Here is a 23,932-nt window from a genome sequence, read left to right on the forward strand (position 1 = left end):
TTGCCTGTTCCGCCGAGAATGGCGGCGCGCTCTTCAGTGAAAGAAGACCAGGATGTACTCGACCGCCGTCCCATCACTCTATCAGCATATTGGAATTTTAAGCATTATTCAGCATATTTGCCGCGCGATTTGCATGGATCTCGCTCTGTTGTTGTGAAAATGTACTTGCTAAAAAGTTGGATAAATTCCAGCCTCTCTGGTGATTATGGAGATTTTGGTTTGGTAGAATTGTTATCGATGATTCCGAATGGAGTAGAGAATATTTCAAGTTGTCCACTTGATTCATCAAATTAGGTTTTGGTTAAATTTGCATCAGGTGCGGGTTGAATCCGTGGTTTCTACGGCACAGTTAATTTCGAGTTAGCCTTATTTCCGCGCTTCTTGTCTCTCTATTCTTTCTTCATTCCCCAAATACCTAATATTTTAATTACATTTCGTTAATATCAAAATTGAACGCAGCAATGAAAAGTTGCCTCGATGATACGTGGCTTGCCATTTAACCCGTTTAGAGAATTATACCAAATTGTGGTGCTACTGGCTGGTTAAATCTCATAAAAAGTTTCAATCATAAATTATTCGATAGTCATTAAAAAAAGTAGGTAATCATTTAAAAAAGTAGGCATTTAGCAAAGCTATTAAAACAAATTTTAATGCGGTACATTGCGATAAAATGCCCTTATCGAGTATTCTCGCACCCTTTATCCTTATCTTAAAGACTGCTGATGATGTTAGAAAATATACATTTGTGAGTCGATAAACTATGTAGCTGAGAGTTCCAATTGAAGTTTGAGAACGGACTGTGGTGGCATATGGAGAATAAGTCAAACTCGAGGTGGTATCCAATTAATGCTAGCACTCGGGAATCAAAAATCAACGTCCATCCCCCAATGTCGTTGGTGGCATGCCTATACTCATCCATCATTCTAATGGCCTATTAGACTAATTCTTGCGTTGAATGTATGTCCTTATTTAGATGTAATGAAGGTACTTATTGGAATACATCTGATCGTCATAATGAGTAGATTGTATACCACGTTTGCTATTTATTGTTGTGTTAAGGTAATATACCAATCCTTAGGATCCTGTCATGAGACTCTTAATTCCATATCTTGTCTTTAATAATTCCGTTTTCATCTTAATTTGATTGATGTTAATCGCGTTTTTCCTGAGGAAAATAGCCACAGCTTACTTAACATTAAAACTAAACTAAATTATGTGTTTTCACGTGGTTTATGAAAATAAATCATTTTTGGCTATTGGTCTCGGTATTTGCCATTCTCAAAGACACTCTTTAGTGCACGGATTTCCACATGCGACGTAAAATTTTGTTTTTCTGCGTTGACATTTCGTTTAGAATGCCTAAATTAATCAAACTGTCCACCATTAAGCAAAAGACTCAGCAGTTTTGAAATAAGATTAAACGTTCATTAGTTATGAGTGCTTTTTTATGCACGGTGCCCCGTGAAATTTGTAAGCAACGACGGGGATAAAGTTGCGTATATCTGTCCTCATTTTGTTTCCTCTGGAGAAAACAGTAGTTGTGCATCCACAAGTGACGTATTTGGGCGGTCGGCGTGATGAAAGAACGGCTGGGAGTACTGTTTAGTCCCTCGTAAGTAGTTGCGTCGGTCTTTAACGTCCGCGGTTTGATGTTGGCGGTGGCGCAGGTGAATCGCTAATGCAGGGCGTGGCGCCAAATCGGCGCCTGACCCTGAATTCCTTTTCACTGTCAGTGGCGCGCCCATCACTCACCTCTTTGGCGGGAAGTCTTGAGGCGTATTATGCGTCCCATATTTCTTTTCCCGTGGACAACGCGTGGGAGGACTGAATGCCTCTTCCTTTGTGGCAGGTAGAAAATGGCCAAATCTCACACTGCAATGAAGACCGTTTTCATTTGCATTAGATTTAAGGGCGGTGTATGAATGATGTAAAACAAACATTTTTACGTGATGAATGAAGCGCGATGAAAATTTTTAAGTTCATGTTACATTGAGGATAAATTTTGTTGTAGTAAAATTAGTAAATATCTTGTTCGTATTTCATATTGTATCATCGATAGGATCCATCGCTCGGATCTATTGCATTCCTAGATATGCACATAGTTGGGAAAAAGAGCTGTGTTTTAAACTGCGCCAATCCAATTGTTTCTTTGAAATTACAATGATCATTCACGAAATACACGTATGCAACACCTGAAGTCATACAGTCATGTAAAGGGAAATCGACGATCTGCAATTTTATCTGTGATCTGCAGCTTCGCGAATTTCAGCAAAAATATTACTTATTTCCCTGTTGTCCAATGACATTCTAATGTAAAATTTTCAAATTGGCGATTATATGTCCGTATTTTTCTTCATTTTTTGGTCTACTTTAAGCGATCAACGAGGTACGGGCTACCGTTCAAATTAGCATTTAAAGTTGATAAATTATTCCTCAAGATACGTCGAATGATAACTTTTTTAGTGGATATTGATTGGTCCTTATCTTACTTATTAGTGTCAACGATTATAAGTGAAGATGTTATCATTTTCCTCATAACTGACGGTATGGTGCTTGATACCCACCAACAATGATTGTGTCTTATCTGATCATGTTGATGATTTGACAACCTTTGAGGCACGTGGTACTCACTGAAGCCCAATGAGAAGATTCACAGTTTATTTTTTATCCTAGACATGAGCCTGCTGCATAGTTTGTGCTTTCATATCATGACTTTAACTAGCTCTCGTACAAAACCCGTCGAGGTTTTTGTGCTCTTCCTTGATGCTTTAATGGAACCCTTTTTTCAACTAGTAATGTGGCTCCCTAGTTCAATTCCACGTGATATTTTACAGCTCAACCGAAACCCAGATATTGCATTATTACTCGCTTTTGACATATTATTCTTTTTGATGGGTGTAGTTCCACAAGCTCCATACATTTTGAAGTTAGTCCGAAGTCATGAAATATATATTTGGAAAATCTTGATCTTGTATGCTCAAAAGTTGGTGCTGGAATATTTGATGAGTGGACCTTAAAAGGAGGTAGTCTTTGGCATGGCAGTTCTTCTAAGACACTGAAAAATGGAAATGTATATCTTAACGCTTCTCTAAGAGTGAAAGGCGATTTAGGCATTTTTTTTTCTTTTTTTATTAATTCGTTGTAATATAAAACGAATAACTCCATTCCAAGTTTTTTTCGTGATGATCTCCGACATTCCCAGAAATCAATGGCTAAATTTAGATTCCTTGATTTCATTATGTCTTCTCTTTTTGTTTTTGTGATAATTTCTCGTGTGACCACGGGTTCCCACCCAAGTAATCAATTGAGTTAATGTGTTGATACACTTCCTTGAGTGACAATTGATGTCTCTGGCCAGCTCTTAATTGCACCCTTGTCCTGCAAAGGGTCCCTTTCTTGTGTTTCGCCAAGTGGCTAATGACTTCGTCGGGCAATTAACCCTACCGCCTAACTTCCTACGTCCAATTCCTTTTCATCAAATCCTCTCATATTTGCTGAGCTCCCGGTCAAGCGAGTCTCTTCTCCTTCGAATCGTCAGCAGTAAAGAAGGCCTTAACTTGAAATAGATGGTTCTTAGTTAGGGGGGTTTACACATTCTTGTGTCCATGTTTCTAGAATAAGCGCTTATGTCAGCAAAGATTCCTTTGGTGAAACAGTAAGTGATTAGATATGAAATAAACCGAAAGCCCCTGAACCAATATTTTGTTTATTTATCAGAATATTATCCATCGACTTGACGTAACATACGATTAGCTATCATTTTTTAACTGGGATATCTACGTCTCTGCGCAGATGCCAAAAGATGATACCGATTTGTTAAAATTAGCGAAATTTATTTAAGCGCGATAATTGGTGTAATGACGACGTTCACATGCTCTGGATATAAGGCAACCGTTCATCATCACCGCTCGCTTTGACACAATCGAATAATGATCGCTGATGAAGCCTTTCGTTTCCCATCAGTGCGAAGATCATATTTTTGAATTGGCCTTATAATACGAATTTATCGCAGGAATGTAACCGCGATCTTCCTATCCATCATGGAAGATTCGTGACAACCCGGTTCTTGAACAGAATCGCCCATCAATGCATGAAGTTGGAGTCAAATTTTTATTGATCCATCTCGTCACGCTCTCTACTTTCGTCAGCTTTCCTCCGCGGCTTGGATTTCTGATGGCTTAAATTTCATCGAGCGTCCGATTGTGGGAGCTTTCCTATGATGGAAATATCATTTGCCTTTTGTACCTCTCGAAGTGGAATGTCCCTCTGAAGCAATGAAGCGTTGGTCTCGGAAATAACGACGATTTACTAGAAATGCATTAATCCTTTGCAAGCTTTACCTGCAAAATTTATCACAAAGGTACTATATCCGTTATCGGCAAAAAATATTTTTTTTCTAATTTTCTTGAATTATTTTGCCATGAAACTGAAATAACCCCTAGCTGGACTGGTGTATAGAAACTAGTATCATTTAATAGACGTACCGTATTTTATAAGCATAATAATCTAGCGAATTAGTGGCTCAATAATGAGCTAAATTATTATTTCACTCTCCCTCAAAGCGAGCTTCTCTGTAATCTATGGAAGAACTTTGAATTAGAGAATATCAACTTTATGCTCGCGATTATTTTTACTCTCGTACCTGTTTCGTATTTGCCGAGTATTGTTTGTGGTTTCTTGTTTGAAGTAAGGCAGTCCAGATGTGAGATTTGGCTTTAGCCCTAGAAATAAGGCCTTGCTATTTTTCTATTTGTTATCTTTTTATTTGGAGCATAATTTGTGAATTAGAGTATTTCACATTTTCCAAAAAAAAAAAAACGTCCAAAACGTCAGGGACACATTTTTTTTACATTAGTGTTTCCGTTCCGCCAAATTGTCCAAGCGAAGAATTTAGTTGAATTTTCATCTTCAATGGAATGTCCCATTTTTTAATGCCAAAAGATCGTAAAGATCCTCATCTCTGCACGCAGAAACAGCTGCTGAAGTTATAGTCTCGTAGTCCTGTCATGCCCGTGTCTTCATTTAATCATTGCTAGTGACTTGCAGTTTTATGAGCCCATGCTTCATCAAAACGCTTCATTATGTCAATCACCTTCCATGCAGGGAGTATGGCATGGCAGTTTCAATTCGGATGGGTCAAAGAACTCATTCCATAAAGAGGACTTACGTTTACAATTCCCTCTTGAGCCAGATTTTACTCCTAACGGGAGCAAACAAAGAATATCGGCTTCCTATTGAATTCGCGAGAGCGGTTCGCATATTTGAAAGGAACTTGGCTCCTCTTATTTCTTTGATTCTACGCCCTCACTGGTTCGCAAATAACGGGAAACAAATGCGTTCCCGCCGTAAAGATAGTGGTTTTGTGTGCTTAAAGAAATGTAGAGAATAGAAATTGATAAAAAGATGCCTTATTACTATATTTTTGATTTGCAATGTATCAATTTGTCATTAAAGGAACTGTTGAGTTATTTGTTCAAAGATACAAACTTGTTCAAGTTAATGTAGAAAAATGTGAATTGTCCGTAATTTACGAACGTTTTTAATCCCTTATAATATTATATTTCAAGTTTGAAAATTTTCTTATTTTTTATACTTTTAATTATTAATTTAACATTTTTTATAATTATCATCGTCACGCGTATTGTTTTGATTTATCTAAGTTAATTCAAGAATTACTACGTGCCAATATTTTAAAATTACCTGATACCCACCTACGCTTTGAGTAGATATGGTTGAAAGCCCTATTATATTATCTTCTATTGTCTTCGATAATTGGCTCTGTCGTTAAAGCTAAATCTTGCAACCGAATCTCGCTTAATGCAATTCCCTTCTATGTTTCTCGTCGGGGCGATGAGTTTTCGTGTGGAATTGTATGAAGACATTAAATATACTTATTTGCATGAAATGATACAGCCGTCCTTTCCTCATTACTAGCCATGTGGGCCCAACTTCAGCATCTTTCTGACAGTTGGGGTCCATAGTCATCACCATCGTTACTTTGATTTTCTTTCGGACGTATTTTTCCATAGCATTACGCTTGAATAAATAAATTGTAAATGATTTTAATTATATGGTCAAAATTCAGATTTCGACATTATAGAGAAGCTAATGATCCAATTCTGATAGTTTTATTTACATTAAAAGCTGTGGTTTTATACAGGATTAAAATCAGTTACCTACTCTTAAAGCTCTACCATTTCTCAGTGACGCATTAGGAGTCGATGCTTTAGAGTGCCATCCTCGCTATTTTTACGTTCCTTTTCCCGGGTCGAAAAAGGTATTCAAACACCTCCGTGGGCCCTTTTGCGCCCTCTTCTCATCCCCTGGGCAGGGATCTTGACCTATCTATTCACGGCCTCTCGTTCCACCCTTCTTCGCATCGACAAACCATACCCCCGTGCTCTCCAAGAATTTTCTTTTCTATAATGATCTCCTTTGCCCTAAGTTACCCTTGACCTCATCTTCTTTTATCACAATCAACTCGTAGCAGCCAGCCTCACCCAACAGAGGTTTCTTATGTGGAAGGTTTCTCGTGTTCATTGGTCCTAAAAGTCTTAACATTCGTTTCTGCATTTGATTATTATGGTTGCGATTGTCCTGTCTTGAGGAATCCTTTGATATGAGCTTTGGATATGGGTCTTTAGTGTAGTGATTGAAAGATTGAAACCATGCTCTGTAATGTATGTAAAGTTTTTTTAAAGATCTATATATCGGTGGAAGGGATCAGAAGAAAGGAAAGGAGATGGCTAAAGTTAATGGACAATTTAAAGATAGGAAAATATAGAGGCTTCAAAGCAATGACCGGCAACAGGAAAGAATGGAGACGCAGGGACCTGCCGGTAGGCAGAACACAAAATGATATCTTAGGATGTAAGTTAGCTTCCATTCTTCGATAATAATCTAAAATGAAACATAATAAGATCTTTCAAAAAAGAAATTCAAGGATCATAACGATGAATAAGTCACAACTTTTTGACGACGAAAGGATGTCAGCGGAGAAAATCTCGGTCACTTTAAATAATGAAAATGGTATGCATAACATTTCGCGAAGTATGCCATATATGACGTCTTGAAAGTTATTTTGTATACAAATAAAGTTAAATTCAAATTGGATTGATAGTGTATTTATAATTCACTATTGAGCTGGAAATGTAAGAATGTATTATGTATCGCAAAATTTCAAGGACTCAGCAGGAAAAAAGGTTTGTAGCGTACGTTCTTTTTTTACGCACTTTTGTTTAAATCTCTAGGGCAAAAATGTCGTAAAATTAAAATGGGTGTTTTAGCTAGTTTTACGGAAACTTACATATTTAAAAATCTCTCTATAATATTTTCATTTTTATCAATTTCGAACATCTATTAAATTAACATTTGCATTGTTGTATTTTGAGCTTTATTGCTTTTGATTTTAATTTCTTCTTTGAGTCCTTTATTTTTAGCCTTGGCTTGCATAATAAAACTGATAATTATCTCTGATTCTTTAATCTTTCGCGTTGACATAATTATAAACTTTTTCCATCGTTTTTTTTCTTAAACTTTTCGTCCAACGTCCATAAATGCAGATTTTAGAATAGCTCTTGCTTCTGTCGGGTGGCTTGTATTCTCCTTAGTACAAAAAAATGTTAAAATAAAATTAAAATACTAGAAAAATGGCAGTTCGTGGGGACTACGCGATGGAAAATAATACTTCTTAGGCCTAAATTGTGGAAGACTTATTTCGTGTGTGAATTTTTTCCCCATTTTATGCATTTTATGAAATTCTGTTCGAAAAAAAACGTTTACATTAATAATTTGCAATGCAAGTTTCATGAACGCCAATATTAGAAAAAAATATCTTTTGTTAAAAATATTAACGACTAGGTACTTACAGCTGTTTAAGGCCTTGGATTTTGAAATCTCGCGCTCAATTTTTTTCTTTTATTTTCAACTTTTTTTCAAAATGGTTTTATAATAAAGGTCCTTTAAATGTATTACACTAAACATGTTTTTTTAATACAATGGCAAAATATAATTATTTAACATATAAACAAAAAAATATAATGCTACGTTGGGCATGCATTACGTACGATCATATATATACACATACATATTAGAACTAGGTATCCATGAAGTACAATTCTGCTCGAGTGATTCACTCACTTATAGAACATTGTTTCCTCCCCTTTCGGCGTTTCTCTTCTTTCAAGTTGCGCATAAACTTTATATAGTACGAGCGTGACGGTAGAGAACGAGTGGTAATCTAATGGATCCATAGAGCATCTGGAGAGGGCGTTAGCTACCCCTCCTACGGTAGGAAAGTGAAGCCAGGGGGGCGTGGCACTTTAGCCGGTCCGCCATATCCCTTTACCCCGGGTGGAGCAGAAATACATGGTTCCTTATGGGGAATTCGTCAAAGGAAACTCAATATTTTACCTATGACAGCCGGAAAAAGCCGTTCCCACCGATGAGGGAAGGTTATCTGTTGAATATAAAACCGGAAAAAATGCATCTTTTGGATGAAATAAACGATTCAACCACGGTGTACCAAATTAAAAATATGAAGCACGACAAGTCATTTGCGACATTAGCAACTAATTTTCAGCTGTAAGGTGAAAAATAACTGATGAATTCATGTGAAACCACTAAGTTATAACTTGAGATGATCACAGTAGAACTTTTTAAACCAAATTCAGTTATGAAAGTAAATAAAAAAGGATAAATGGACGAGAGAGGAATGGGAGGACACTGAATGCTACGATAATAACGACGTTTAATTGATATTGCGTGCACTACAAGATTTTATTTGGCTTATAATCCGTCAAAAATATACATAAATCGTGATTCAAGGAAAGAAATGATTTAGTAAGACTTAGGAACTTTGACGTGGGAAGTAGACGCGTTCATGAACTTTGACGTGGGAAGTAGACGCGTTCATGATGCTGTTGGCCTGGGAAGGATACGAGTGTCAATCGATGATCTTTCTCAACAAGTGCATCGAAAAGGTAGTCGGTAAAAAATTTCTGCATTGAGGGCTTGGCTCTATCTGATTTTCATCAAACAATAATCACAACGGAAATCATGCCTACCATTACTTATCAATTCTGTACTAAAGTATTGATGGAAAAACTTTGTACACACAGAGGTCAACCTTCCATTCTTATCACCGGACTTTTTTTCGGATATGTAACTTCAATATCCAAGTGTTTCACGGTGTAAATCATTTCCGAAACTCCTGTTAAAAACCTCATGGCCATTAAATGGAAAGGGCTTCCTCATCAAAGGACAAATTTGCGCATTAGGTAAGTAAAATATCAGCTAAGAGACAATATCGAAAGAGATTTTGCTTACAATTCCGAGTAAACTGCTATCAAAACAGTAGTATTTGAAGAAATTGAGGATGGGTCTGGTGCATTTCAAGTGCTGACAAATCAGAAATTATTTTCCTTCCCCAAAATCAGACGAACATGCACCGTGGATGCCAGCTGTATTAAATGATATCTTTGAAGGAGGTATTAAAAAAAGAAAACTATTGACATTTTCCAACTGATATAATGTACACACCCATTAAATGTTACATTTTCAGATTTCCAGAATGACTTAACAATGTTATTCAAACCGATTACTTATACAATTCATACAAAGTAACCAAATTAACAATAAATCTTAGGCAGACATGTTAGGCACAATTATGAATACACAATGAAGGCTGCCACACACCCAGGATTATTTCCAATTTCTGTATGTTCATACACCCTCAATTACATTGGCTACTGGATTAGCTGAACCTGCAATGAAAAATATGTACAAACAATTCAGCTGTATTACACCTAAATAGGATACATTTGGCAATTTCTATGGACAGAGCCTGTGTGATATATCAAATTCTTAGTATCACCAATCAAGGTAAACCTCTGGATGTTTATGAAAAATGCTATCACTTAAGTTAACCACAAGAGAATTTATGTCACAATACAGACAAGGGAAGAAGGAAATGAAATAGTAACAAGTAGGAAGTGATGGGGCCAACTGAAAAATGACTAAATGCATGCTGTAAGCTATAATTTTACTACTCCAGGTAATATCCCCAAACATGCACCATTAAATCCATTAGGAAGGCACGCAAAGTTACACAACCAAACATAAGCTAAAAGAAAACTATGATCTCCTAGTACTACAGAAAGCATCCCTTGGTAATACTGGAGTTTGATAAAACAACTGTTAAGGTTACCTACCCGCCAAAAGACCTGATTCTAAATCACACTTAAATCTGTTTACTCTCATACTAAATGGGAAAATTTGATTTCTGGACCCCTCAGTTTTATTTCCCTAATATTTTTCTGCACGTCGAACCCGCCAAAGTTCATTTACCTGAATATGCCATTGATGTAATCTGGGAATAGAGACATCACCCTGCAACTTATTTACAAGATTAATCCTAATGCTTGCAGTTCGTCACTAATTAAGCATGGGATTGAATGTAAGATATTGAGAATAGGAGGGCTGATTACTTTCTTGGACCACCACAAAATGCACAAATTTCTGTTGGATGTGTCAAAAGGTGTCAAGCTTCAAGCAGTAGCCCAATGGTCGATCCACTAGGCCACCACATCGGTGCTAAACAGAGATGGTCCTCATCAAATGTGGGAACAATTTACTACACATATACAAAACAATCCTACTCCATTTAATGTTGTCTAAAAATGGCATTACTTTTGTCCCCCTTTAATACCAAAACAATGAAAGTAATGAAATTGAATTTTTGCAAGCTAGTATTTGAGTAACTTGACATTATGGTGAACATGTATGGTACAAAATAGGTGCATACTTTTGTTTGCTATGTATTGTAGTGGTGCGAGATATGCGTGCACCAAGTGTACAGATAGCCTAAAAGTAGATTGTTTATTGTATCATAAGCAATAACCTTAGTGAGTGTTATTCACACTGATAAAAATTGAAGTGACAATTGTAACGAAAGACACATACGTTGAGTCACAGGGGGAAATTCATTGACAGACTATGAGTTCTGGGCGAGTAGTTAGAAGAAAACCACCATATGTGCCACAAACTTTCATCATCCTTATACAGGGTAATCACTTATTTATTTTTTTAATTGCAAAACAGACGTAAACATGATTAATCATCATGAACACATTCACAAAGAAGCAATGAAAGGGACACTAACGTGAAAAAAAATTGAAGAGGCACTAACTTGATCCTAGCATAGATAAAGGAGCTGTTGCTTCAGCAAAGTTGTTATCACAAAAACAAATATAAACAACACCTACGAGCAAAAAAAGACGAACAAGAGCTAAATGAAAAATGATATTAACCAAACATTGCAGTAACTCAGCAAAAACTAATTACAACATGTGGCCTCCACTTTCTAAGAGATATGGGGACATGAATGGGCTATGGAACAAGACAAAACACATTCAGGGCATGTGAAGTGGTCAAGATTCAATAATACTGTCAAATTATGCTTTCACAACGATGTTTTTAAGACTGAGCATTTTATTTCTCAATGAGATCAATTAAGGTGTATATAAACCTATCAACAGAGGAAGAATTTCATGCTCTTTTGTTGCTGAGTAAGTGATGTTACTGGTCATCGCTAATGATCATAATAAGTTTTCGGTCGATAATTGTAATATTGCCTGTCACTCCTATCAAAACATGAGACGCAATTGTAAGGCCAGTATAATAACTTATTAATTTTGCATTTTAGATCTTATTTCCACAATTTCTGGAAACCAAAATAAATTTGCCAATGCTTCGTTGAGAACCACTTGATCATGTGTTATGTTTTTAACTAACGTCGAATTTTGGTGCCTTAAGAGTGCCATGCGTATCTCCGCTCTAAATAGACCTAATATCTGAACACTAAGTGTTCAATGATGCACAGTATTCACTCACATGTCACAACTTGCACAGCGAATTGGTACCTTTTTTATGATTATGTCAATACACCAAAATGTTCACCAGCGAAGGTAGGCAGAGATGAAAAGAGTTCCAAAAACGAACTGATATTTTTTTAAATTTCTTACTTCATTATGATAAGCATTATCGCTCATGACAAAATCCAACATAGAATAATATAATTTTAGCACTGATAAGGATTAAGTAACAATTAACCTGTACATTGCCGCACAGGAGTCCACCTGCTGCACGTGGCACATACATAGACAATTAACAAGGTTCACCATGCACTTCAAGCAAATGCTACAGATATTACTAATAATTGACTATTTTGCAACTTACCGGTGGAATGTAATTCCTGGTATCCTTTTATCGGGGCAATTACTGCACCCGTAAGCCGCGCAGCAAACCATCTGCGAAGGTTGAATAAAAATGTCGTTTTCAAGGTTAAATACTCACTTTTTAACGGATAAAATAATATATCAGTATAAAGATGAATTCTAAACTATCAGCATACGTTCAGAATGCTTCAGCAGCATCGGATTACTGAAAATTAGGTGATTTTCTTAACACGTACCTTTATGAGAAAACGAGCGAGCGGGGTAAATGAATATGGCGGACGAACAAAAGCGCATCGGGTAAACAGGTTTCTGCTGGCTTCACTTTTTTCACCTAACGCCCTCTCCAGATGCTCTATGAATGGATCAGACGATTTGCAACCGATGCATTCTCCTCTCTTCGTTTCTTCTGTCTCCGGTCGCGCTTACACTGTATATAGTACGAGAGTGACGATAGGGGAATCGTGAAGATGTGACGGATCACGTGGCATAGCCGGATTATCGAAAACGCCGGATTATTGGAGACGTGCGGGAAGAAAACTGTGCTGAAAAATCTTTTTAAAGAATAATTTTGTAATTAAACACATATATGAATGCCAACTCTCCCTACTGCTTTGGGTGTGAGTCAAGGTAGATAATAAAATTAATAATGATTATGATCGAAAAAAGGTCACGTGACCAAAACTTCGAGAAAATTATGATTTGAAGAACACCTATGTACATAATAATAAAACAAATACGCACTATGTATTGAAAAACCTTTGATTTAAAACTGACGAAATTATATTAGCCGAAGGGCGGTAGCCAGCCCTGCTCGCCGGATAACTGGACGTGCCGGATTACGTAGGTTGTGCTGTATTTTATAATTTAAATATTGCAACCTAACGCCCCTAAAGAAGTATCAAATTCCATAATAATCAAAATAATCTGCAAATATTTCCAATGAAAGAAAAATAACCACAGAAAATCATAGTAGTAGTAAAATTTAGTGTTAGGGTGCGTCGACAGCTTGGTCATTCTGCACCACCACTCGGTCATTTGATTCAAGTCGTATTTTTAAAAGGATGGTTACTGTACTATTTATTTACATAAAATAGACAGGAACGTTAAGATTTTATTAAACAAACTTATTTCCTTGAGAAATAAAATTATACTATTTAACTTACTAGTGTGGTCTCCTAGGAGAGATTCAAGGTCCCCTCCCCATATATTGAACCCGTATCCGCGCGTCACGGTATTTGTCACACACTGTCAGGATATGTCGGATACTTAAAGGGCACCTACACTCATCACACTGAGGAGCTTGCTTCTCTTCAGTGAAGAGAAATCAAAGAAAGTCATAAAAGACTGCTTGGATACCGATGATGCTAACTTGCATCTCGTCTGCGGTCGGACGCGAAGCAACAAAGTCGGTATGCTAGCCTTCGCACCATTTCCACTCCCCTTCCCCCCGTCGAGGGTTGAGTCCCAGGGTTCTTGTGCCCTTCCTCTCGTGCACACGGTATCTCCCCTCCGATATTCATTCCCAGCATGCCTTCCTCGCCAATGCATCCCTCCCTCCTCCGTTGCATATCTCCAAGGGAGTGGGGGTGTCTTCCTCGCGGCCCGCCCCTGCGTCGATAGAAGGGCACCGCTCCGCCGCGACTCTGGCCTATCCCACCTACACGCACCCAACGAAACTCACTCGAGGTACTATTCTGGAGGGAAGTGATCGAAATAGGGTAGTTTCCTTCATCAAAGAAAACGAAAGGCATTGATTGCGATTCGTTACCCACCATTACTGTATTCATAATACACAAATTATTTGGTTTTTGAAATACCGGTTTAGACGAATGGCAAGGGTCAAATTTTATCCTCATTTGAAAATGGCCAGATTGGCGCCCATGCGATTCCACTCCACGTGACGTCACAGGGACCTAGTTTCTACACGAGAGGATAGGATTTATACATCGTCTGAGGTTGCCAATGCATGCATGAGGCACAGAGCTCAGGGAAACATGTCTTAATAATCACTTATTAAAACTGGCTAAGGTCGGAAAGTTTTCTTCGTTTGATAAGGTATTAATAAACCTTTTTTAAGCCAAGCGCTACCTTTCAGCAAGGTACTCAGCTACCCGCTGGCAGCCTGCGACGTATCAGCGCTAAGCCTCGCCTCAAGGTCACCTCACCGGGCGGGAGGGGGAACCAGAAATACGACGTACGGAGATATTTCCCGGCATTCATACTTGAGCGTCGCGTTTTCGCGCGCTTGAAATTTTTCACTTTTCATTTAATCGCGAAAAATAGATATTGTCATTTAAAAATCTAAAAGCGTGAAATACGTACTCCAGGAGTAATAATCTTTCGATTAAGGCAATAAAAAATAATAGGAAACCACCCTATTTCCGGATGTGCCGGGCGTCACTACCTCGCCCAATGTTAATTCATCATGTTTCATTGTTATTAGTGTTTTATGGATGTGATAATTATAATAATTTCGTAACAACTGGGGTACTTTAAAGGCATTTTCAAGTGAACACTCATTTCATTTCGCACTATATTATTAAAAATCGTGGATGAATTAGGTGATGGGATTCGCTCTCGAGGTTTTTTTTTCATCTCGATGTAGGTACTTATGGGCGTCTGTAATTGTCGGTCGTGAGAACTCGGTGCTTTATTTAAATTATATCGAGCTACGAATTTAGTATTGCTTTGAAACCGATTGTAATTAAGTAAAAGGTGGAATATTTTGAGCCATATCTTCCTACGCACACACTTTTTATTCATTTCTATATCGTATCCTCGTTCAAAAAAATGATTACAATAGCTTAATTTTGTAAGTGTGTAATTGTTAGCATTCAAATTATTTTTAAATATTATCCGTAGATTAAAGAACTTTTGCAAACTTGTAAAAAGGATAAGGAATAGTCGAGAAATACAATTATTGTACGGAAACTACCTCGGTGTGCTCTTCCAGTTAGTTATATTCTCTGCTAAGTCTGTTAATAAATTCTTGAGTTTATAATCGTTTACCATTTGCACGATTATTTTTCGAGAGTTGCTAATTTTTGGCTCCCTTTACTCTCTGGGGCGCTTTAAAGATTTCCTTTTTTAAATAATGTCAGACAGATTCCCCAACAAAAAAATAGCCTATTTGTACGGCCCTCGGAATGCTTCAACGGATAGTAAAGGGATGAGCTGGTTGATTCCTTGCGTGGCGAAATAGTCGCCAGCGCATCCCTTTCCCTTCATTTAACGCCGCACCCCATCGATGCTGCACCCATCTTTCCTCACTCACTTTCCCCCTCTGGGACCTTTACTTGTACCGCTGCCAAGTGCTGCGGGCCCGGCATTCGTCTCCACACCCTTGCTCTTCTACCCCATTTACTCCGATACCTCCCTTATACGTCTCTCCCCGCACAGCCATTCCTCTTTCTTTACCGCGCTCCTAAATTTTCCGTAGTCCTGTGCTTGAATTTTATTGGACAAACTGCTTTATATATCCTCCTCTTTATTACTTTCTCAGTAAGGATATTATCTGGGTCACTATTCACCCCACGTTATGGAAAAAATGCCTTCGTACGTAAAGGTAATGGGCGCTAATGCATTGACAGAAAGATACCATAGGCTTTGTTTCAAGGTGTGTTGTTATGTTGTGTCTCCTGTTTATATTTTCGTCCCCAATATTTTTTGCTACCCACTGCTCCAATTGATTCAGTTCATTTTTCTCAGGAATGTGATAGGAAAATTTCTCCCAATAGTGATCAAAACTATTTCCTAAATCTATCAATTAATGACAATTTTTTGGCATCCTAATAGGGTAGTCTCCTTCATCAAAGAAAACGAAAGGTATTGATTCCGATTCGTTGCCCGCAATTAGTGTATTCATAATGTACAAATTATTTGGTTTTAGAATTCCCAGTTTAGACGAATGTTATGATGGTCAACTTTAACCTCATTTGAAAGAGGCAAGATTGGCGCCCATGCGATGCCACTCCACGTGACGTCACAGGGACCTCGATTCGTCTCGTTTTGCATCGTCTGAGATTACCGATGCATGCATGAGGCACAGAGCTCAGGGAAACATTTCTTTATAATCACCTATTAAAATTGCCTATGGTCGGTAAGTTTTCTTCATTTGATAGGGTATTAATAATCCTTGTTTAAACCAAGTGCTACCTGCTAGTAGGGTACTCTACGCTACCGCCATGTTTGGCAACAAGCAGCCTGCATCGTAGCGGCGTTCATAGCCTCGCACCCAGGTGGCCTCACACAGCAGCAGCCAAACGTCACACGGGCTCTTCCCAGTATTCGTACTTAGCCGTCGCGTTTTCGCGCGCTTGAAAACTTTCACTTTTCATTTAATCGCCAAAAATTGATATCGTCATTTAAAAATCTAAAAGCGTGAAATATGTACTCCAGGGGTACTAATCTTTCGATTTAGGCAATAAAAAAGAATAGGAAACCACCCTATTGCTAAACTTAATAGCTTTTCAAATTGATGTAGCACATGTCGCGGCTTGTTAAATTATGTTCACGGAGGCTGAGGATATTTTCCCGCATCATATGGTTCTTAAGTCGTGTTTGTTCAGCTCTCCATTTTATTCCATTATTTGTGTGTTTATGATCTTACTTCCTTGTGTTGAACGTACAACGTGTGAATCCTTAAAATCCGTTCGGAAGAAGAGAGGGTCGAACCCATGCTCTTCTTTAATATTTCTCCGTATGCCATGCATTCTTAATGCAATTAATATTTTTCCATGCGTATGCATCTCTTTCGAGGACTAACCCGTTAATACACCAATTAAAAACTTCCTCCGAATTTTGTTGTTATCTTATATATTTTAATATTAATCCAATTCTGGGTAATTAAGCGCAAATTTAATTCATTTAGTACTAATATTACAGAGAGGAGGTCTAGGAATTTAAGGGGCTAAAAAATGAATTCAATAAACATTTAGAAATTCAAATTTAAGTCCAACAAACGTTAAATATTTATAATTTTTCGCAGAAAACGTACACAATCATCCAAAATTGTGCTGATTGAAATTTTCAATTTCCAAACTGCTGTAAAAGCGTTGAATATAGAATTACAACAGCAAACTTAATGAAAAAATGAATTTAAAAACATGCTTATCATTTTAAAACGATCACAATAAATTACGATTGTAAACAGTAAAGGTACTTTTAATATTGCGCTACCAGCTGGTACCATAAGGTTCCAATAGGCGTTAACGGGCTAAGGCGGTAGGAAGCATCCCCCGCAGTGCAGTTATTATCTCTAGTGAAAAAGGAATCAGCCCAAAGATTTGTGCCGCGACTGCCTGGATTTACATTGCTCAGTAGTGTGTGCCGCTTCTTTGTACGTCTTTTTTCTGATATATTGTGCCCTTCTTGAACTAAAGGAAGAGACTGGAAATTATGCACGAAAAAATCTTTTTAGAATGTTAGTGGAATTTCCACCCTGAAAGTGTGTATTAAGCGTAAATATCCTGTGTGAATTCGCTCTTTTGCGAAGAAAAAATTAGATCGACACTTTCTACCAAGAGATTAGTTTTATCCATACTTGGTTATTTTGGTTCATTGTTGTGTCATTAACTAGGATGTAAGTTCAAGGATTTGAAGAAATGGCAGTTCTCTCCAAAAATATTTCTGGGTTTCAACTTGTAATGTCGTCATCACGTGTTACGTAGTTGTCACAAGCAATTATTGTCGTGAATGGAACTTCGCGATAATGATCTCTTAGTTTTTAATCCGGACCGATGATCATATTCTACCATTTTTAGAGATTATTCAGATGAGTGGATCCCACGTTGATGTGGGGTACCCCCTCCGTTATTTATCTGGGATATGTTCATCCGAATTAAATCTTTTGAAGTCGCGTTTCATTTGGAGATCATTCCACTAAGTTACGACTCAGTTTTCGAAATAACATAGACTGTAATTGGGAAGGAAGGCGTGATAATTTGTATTGTCTGGGTGGGATGGGCTTCAGCCAAATAGACGCGCGGGAAGTGATACCCGGGCCGGTCGATACCTACGTTGAGGAAGGTCGGTCTGCAAGTGGCAATGACTCAGGTGGCGGGGCAGACCCGACGGCCAAGGCGAGACGGAGGGCGGCGGATGGCCGATTGAAGGCCAACGAACTGCCGACGCGAGAGTCCATAATTGTCAATGTGATCGAGTCGAGCTACCGAAATGCGTGCGTCACTAAGATTTTAAACTAATGGTAAATGCAATTGGTACTACGGTTCGATCTCTGGCCTCGTTATTGGTCGTCCTTTGAGGGCAACCATTAATCGAATTATTGTAAACGATTACGTATTTGTTATTTTTTTTACTCATAAACATTCTTTTCATTGGAGAATTGAATAATTGTGCTTGTAATCTACTCCGTACCCACGTTGAGTACCTACTCGTAATATTAAGTTATTCATAGCCTCTGCCTGTAATGATATGTTTACTCATTACAGATTTTACATCCCGTGGTCATGTCATCAACTTACGCGCTTGTTCCCTTTGTCAATCATTGGCGTATCTAGTGGGGATTTTGGAGGCTGCAACCTCCCCCTCCCTCGTTGGTTAAATTAAGTAATTTTTTTCAAAAACTTTGATTCAAACTATACTTTTATAAACGGAATTTCAAATCTCAGAACGCCTTCAAAAACGTCATTAAAAGGTGCATACATGGTGTATACTTTTTCGAAATTCCGAACCCCAATTTACATGTAGGATATTGTAGTCTTGAGTTGGTCTTGCTAGGCCATCTTGATTTTAAATGGTGAAAGGAAGGCGGTCATTAAACAACGAATAGAGATATTTTGGCATTTCCCTTTCCTAATTTTTGAATTTGCTCTAGTTCGAGGAGAACTTTATCCGATTGATTCTATTCGTGGGAAACTGCGTTAAAAATGATTCTGATGTCGGTCTGCAACTCTACTTCTAACTTGCGAAATCGTGCAATCGAGAACAATTGCAAAAGGGAGAATTTAAGTTGCGGAAAAAAATTGAAATTGGAACAGAGCTTATTGTTTTTTGAAGTTCGCGGCAAGATTCAAAAGTAAAAACTCTTAAGCTATAATTTTTCTCGCAATAGGTATTGGCCAAAGTAACTCATTACATTTTGGCTGAAGTAACTATATTCGTGTCATTACCCGTTAAATCATTACACTGTCTTTATTTTTATCGTACTATTTTACAACCGACTCATGTCAATTTAATTTTCGTTTTATAGGTGTTGATGTCACCGCCAACCAGGATGAGATATCCGACCATGAAACCTTCCAACTGGAATACGACTCGTCCACGAAAAGGTGGTACATCCGAACTATGCAAGATCGCTACTGGACCCTGGAAACTGGCGGTGGAATTCAAGCAGCTGGTGACAAAAAGTTTGTGTTTCAATCAATTGTATTTTCCATCTAGGTATGTTGCCGCCCCTCGGTAGTCTTTATTAATGTCATCAATTTTGCATCATATTTTCTAGGTCTTCAAATGCCTTGTATGATCTTGTTTGGCAAAATGATGGATCAGTTGCTTTCCGTGCTAATAATGGGAAATACATTGCAACCAAAAGATCCGGGCATTTATATGCAAATGCTGACTCGGTGGAAGACTCCGCTAAATACTACTTCTATTTAATCAATAGGTAAGCTATGTCCTATTATTGTGAAAATGATATTAAAGTCTCTGTGTAGTTTTGGCAGGCAAAATTCACTTTTTTTTTCTATTCTAAGAGTTTCTTTTCTCATTGGTGTAAAAAAATAAGAAATTTTCGAGAGAATTTCATGTGTTTTTCTGCTGACTTTAGAAAAGTATTGAATTTGATGTAGATAATTCATAAAAGAAAACCTTTTCAAACAATTAAAATTCTTGTATTTCCATACAAATCTTGCATACATTCTTTATGGTGAAGTACTTGGTCATATAGCATTGAAAGAAGCTTGAAGAAACCAAGCTAAAATTGGTTCTATTCATATATTACCTAATAATTATTATCGATGTTGCTCTTTACAAGAGTGAGACGATCCCATTAGATTGAAAATTTTTTCATCAATTTTATAGACCTATCTTGGTGCTGAAAAGTGAACAAGGTTTTGTGGGCTACAAGAGTGGATCTGCAAGACTCGAATGCAATAAGGCTACTTATGAGACAATCCTTGTGGAGAGAGGAGAGAAGGGAATTGTATACTTTAAAGGTAAGTAAAATAGTACATCGTAGTAATTATTATTAGGGATGGGTCGAATAGTAGATTTCTCGAATTCGAATATCGAATTCGAATATCAAATCATTGCTCGAATATTCGAATACCTCGAATTTCGAATACCTCGAATACTTAACTATGAATGTGAGAATGTTTGACTATGTCGCCTATGCAGCAGGAAACCCAAGATTTTGGCGAGTAATTGTGATTGCCTTTAAAGGATTCAAACAGGAATTTAGCTGATTAATGGAATATTTTAATTTAATGTAAACAATAGGGTAGTTTCCTTCATTTAAGAAAACGAAAGACATTGATTGTGATTCGTTACCTACCATTGGTGTATTCATAATATACAAATTATTTGGTGCTAGAAATACCGGTCTAGACCAATGGCAATGGTCAATTTTATCCTCATTAGAAAAAGGCCACTTAGGCACCCATGTGATGCCACTCCACTTGACATCACAGGGACCTAGTTTCTACACGAGAGGATAGGAGTTTTACTTCGTCTGAGGTTACTAATGCATACATGAGGCACAGAGCTCAGGGAAACATGTCTTAGTAATCACTTATTAAAACTGGCTAAGGTCGGTAAGTTTTCTTCGTTTGATAAGGTAAGCTTTGGTAAGGTATGAGCGCTCTGAGCCTCGCCCAAGGTCACCTCACGAGGCGGGAGGGGGAACCAGAAATGCGTCACACGGACTTTTCCCCATCGTTCCCACTAACGCGTCGCGTTTTCGTGCGCTTGAAAATTTTCACTTTTAATTTAATCGCGAAAAATAGATATCGTCGAATAAAAATCTAAAAGCGTTAAATACGTACTCCAGGAGTATTAATATTTCGATTTAGGCAATAAAAAAATAATAGGAAAGCACCCATTTGAGCATTACGCCAAAATGCTAAGCCCCCGTCGTATTTCTTCGTCTTTCCGGCATTTATTTTCCGGCGTAAAATGCTTAAATAAAGTCATAAATATGTCGTGTTTGGTCTTATTCTTTCTTAAATTACGCGCATATTACTAATATTTCAATCCAATAAAAGTGTAATATTAATTGCCGAAAGTCATTGTTAGACACCTTTCGGGCTAGTAGATGACTCATGCAGCAGTTGACCTCCAGAAAGGGGGAAATTCGAAGCAGCTTGGTAGAAAAGGGTCAGCGGGTGAGAAAAGGGGGTGGGTGAGAGACACGTTTTTATTTTTCTCGCGTAACTTGATATTTTTTCGAAGCTAAGATCTTCGTAATACGATCACTGCGCGAGGTCGGATCTTTTGTTTGATATCGGAGAAGAGGAAATCGTCAGAGTGGGTGAGGCGAATGCTGAAGGGAGGGGGATAGCAGATCGTGGGAAATGCGCCAATGTCACTATCCCACGGCACTGAGTTCCTCCCTGTGGTAGTTTCATCTCCTGGGGAGAATTCAAAATAAGTGCCTGTCGTTATTAGCCACAAAGGACACGTGGTAAAATCCTCGTCTTATTTTTATCAAAAGATGGATGCGGGAAAATGGTCAGTGGGGGAGAAAGAGTGAAGGGTGAAACGCGATTCTGTTATTTTCCGGTAACTTTATATTTTTTCAAAGCTAAAGTCTTCGTAATACGATCCCTGCACGAGGTGGGATATTTTGTTTGATTTCGGAGAAGAGTAAATCGTCAGATTGGGTGGGATGAATGCTGAATGGAGGGAATGGCGGATCGTGGGAATTGCGCCTATGTTGCTATCCCACGGCACTGAGTTACTCCTGACGGGGGACACCTGGGATTCTCGGATTTTTTCACCCTATCAATTTCGGTTCCCCATGTCGAACTCTTTTCACCACTCTAAACCGCGAATTTGATATAGTTTGCCAGCTTGCCTAAAACGGCGCTGCATGCACTAAACGACTAGAGTTCTCATTTTTCTGAGTCAACTACCAATGACGTGCGAGCGAAAGCGTATGACGCGAAATTCAAAGTATTCGAGGTATTCGAGACGGTACCTTTGGCATAACTATTCGAGATCTCGAATATCGAATACTTTCTGGTATTCGAGGTATTCGAGTATTCGCGGATACTATTCGCACATCTCTAATTATTATACAAATAGAAACGTTTCATTATAGATGAAATTTCATTGTAACGTAATAAAATTAATATTAATAACTCTTGAATCAATCTTTACTCAAAGAAAACAGTGATCTCACACATTTATAAAGTTAAAGAGGCTTAACTGTTTCCTAAAGTGAAAGATGCTCTAAGTGAAAAACCTAATTTTGTATAACTGATAACTTCAGGCTTGAAACCTCTCCATATTGAAAATAATGGAGTAAAACTTTGTCAGGTTCACTACTATTGTATTAATATGGGCACGACCCAGGTTTCGTAACGTAGTTACATCTTCAGGTGACTGATCTTACATGCATCTTATATTTATAAATACCTTTTGAATGCGACAGTAAGGACATCTATCGGAAGGGAGTGGACTGGTTGAGTGGGTGGGGGTGGGTGTTAAGCAGGGAATGGAGGGGGAGGAGGAGCAGCCTTGGTTTGGAATGAGGGTTTTTCCTGTGTGTATAGGTGGTGTATAGGTATCTGACCAGCGAGGGGAGGGCAGGGTTAAGGTGGGTGAGGAGACGAGGGCTAAGGAAGGTTGCGGTGTTTGAAAAGAAAGAGAGGATTAGCAGGGGTACATTGAGTTGTTTGATTGTGACTTGTATAACTCAATGTACCCCCGCTAATCCTCTCTTCTCCAACACTGCTATTCAGTATGAATGAGGATGATGTCAAAAAATGATGCCTTTTGTTTTAGCCAATAAGCTAAGCTCACTATGTATCAGTCCTCGCCCTCCAGAGAGAATTCTTTAAACCTTTCATTCTATGCAGTGATTTTACATTATTTTTTAAATCTGAAAATGTCTGACGCATGCAAGCATAGTGTTAACAGGCAAAAAAATCAGGGATGAGCTAAACTTTAAAATAGTATGAAATAGTATTAATTGTAATAAAAATGAAATAGTATTAATTATGAATGTAGGATTAGTGACATCAATCTTACTAAAAATTTAGAATGTTAGTATGGGAGCACTGAAGCATAATGATTCTTTTAGTCAGGATATGACGAGTCCATGTAGGTACCATACGCCTGAAGGCAATTGGTAAACCGTGGCCCACCCATCTGTTTATGCCCTGCAGTTGATGCAGGAAATCAACCACAATGGATGACCACGTCATTCAGGTTCCAGCCTAATGATCCCTTTGATTTGTTTCTGTGTTAGAGATGGGAAGGGAACCATCTTGAATGGAGCTTGCATAGCCTAGGCCATCTATGGGAGAGAAAGTAACAGTTTTCTCCTGTTATATGCCTAATGTAAAGAAATGTTTTTTCACTGCAAATTACAAAGTCAGTAGGAAAATGAGTTAATTTTTACCAGATTGTACTTTTAAGAGGTTTACTGCTGTGAGTTACCTTTCGATGTGCTTCACACCTACTTTGAATTGAATAAAATGAATTACTCGTATTCAGTGAATAAGAAAGTTATT

General features: G+C 37.9%; 1 protein-coding gene and 1 long non-coding RNA gene across 3 annotated transcripts in view; one reads left to right on the plus strand and one right to left on the minus strand.

Annotated features, from left to right (window-relative positions):
- LOC124169841 (protein singed) overlaps positions 1–23,932 on the plus strand; it is a 159,038-nt gene that overhangs the window by 125,399 nt on the left and 9,707 nt on the right. For both annotated transcript variants that reach the window (XM_046548632.1, XM_046548640.1), the window contains exons 6-8: positions 19,447–19,603; positions 19,699–19,860; positions 20,277–20,410. In XM_046548632.1, the coding sequence (XP_046404588.1) occupies positions 19,447–19,603; positions 19,699–19,860; positions 20,277–20,410 (453 nt within the window). The remainder of the gene's footprint in view (positions 1–19,446; positions 19,604–19,698; positions 19,861–20,276; positions 20,411–23,932) is intronic.
- On the minus strand, positions 9,509–12,579 carry LOC124169852. Its single transcript, XR_006867256.1, has 3 exons — positions 12,473–12,579; positions 12,238–12,308; positions 9,509–9,764 (listed from the first exon to the last, which is right to left on the minus strand). It is a non-coding gene; the product is annotated as an uncharacterized LOC124169852 (long non-coding RNA).

Source organism: Ischnura elegans, chromosome 1 (assembly GCF_921293095.1).
Source record: "Ischnura elegans chromosome 1, ioIscEleg1.1, whole genome shotgun sequence".
In the NCBI taxonomy this organism is placed as follows: Eukaryota; Metazoa; Arthropoda; class Insecta; order Odonata; family Coenagrionidae; genus Ischnura; species Ischnura elegans.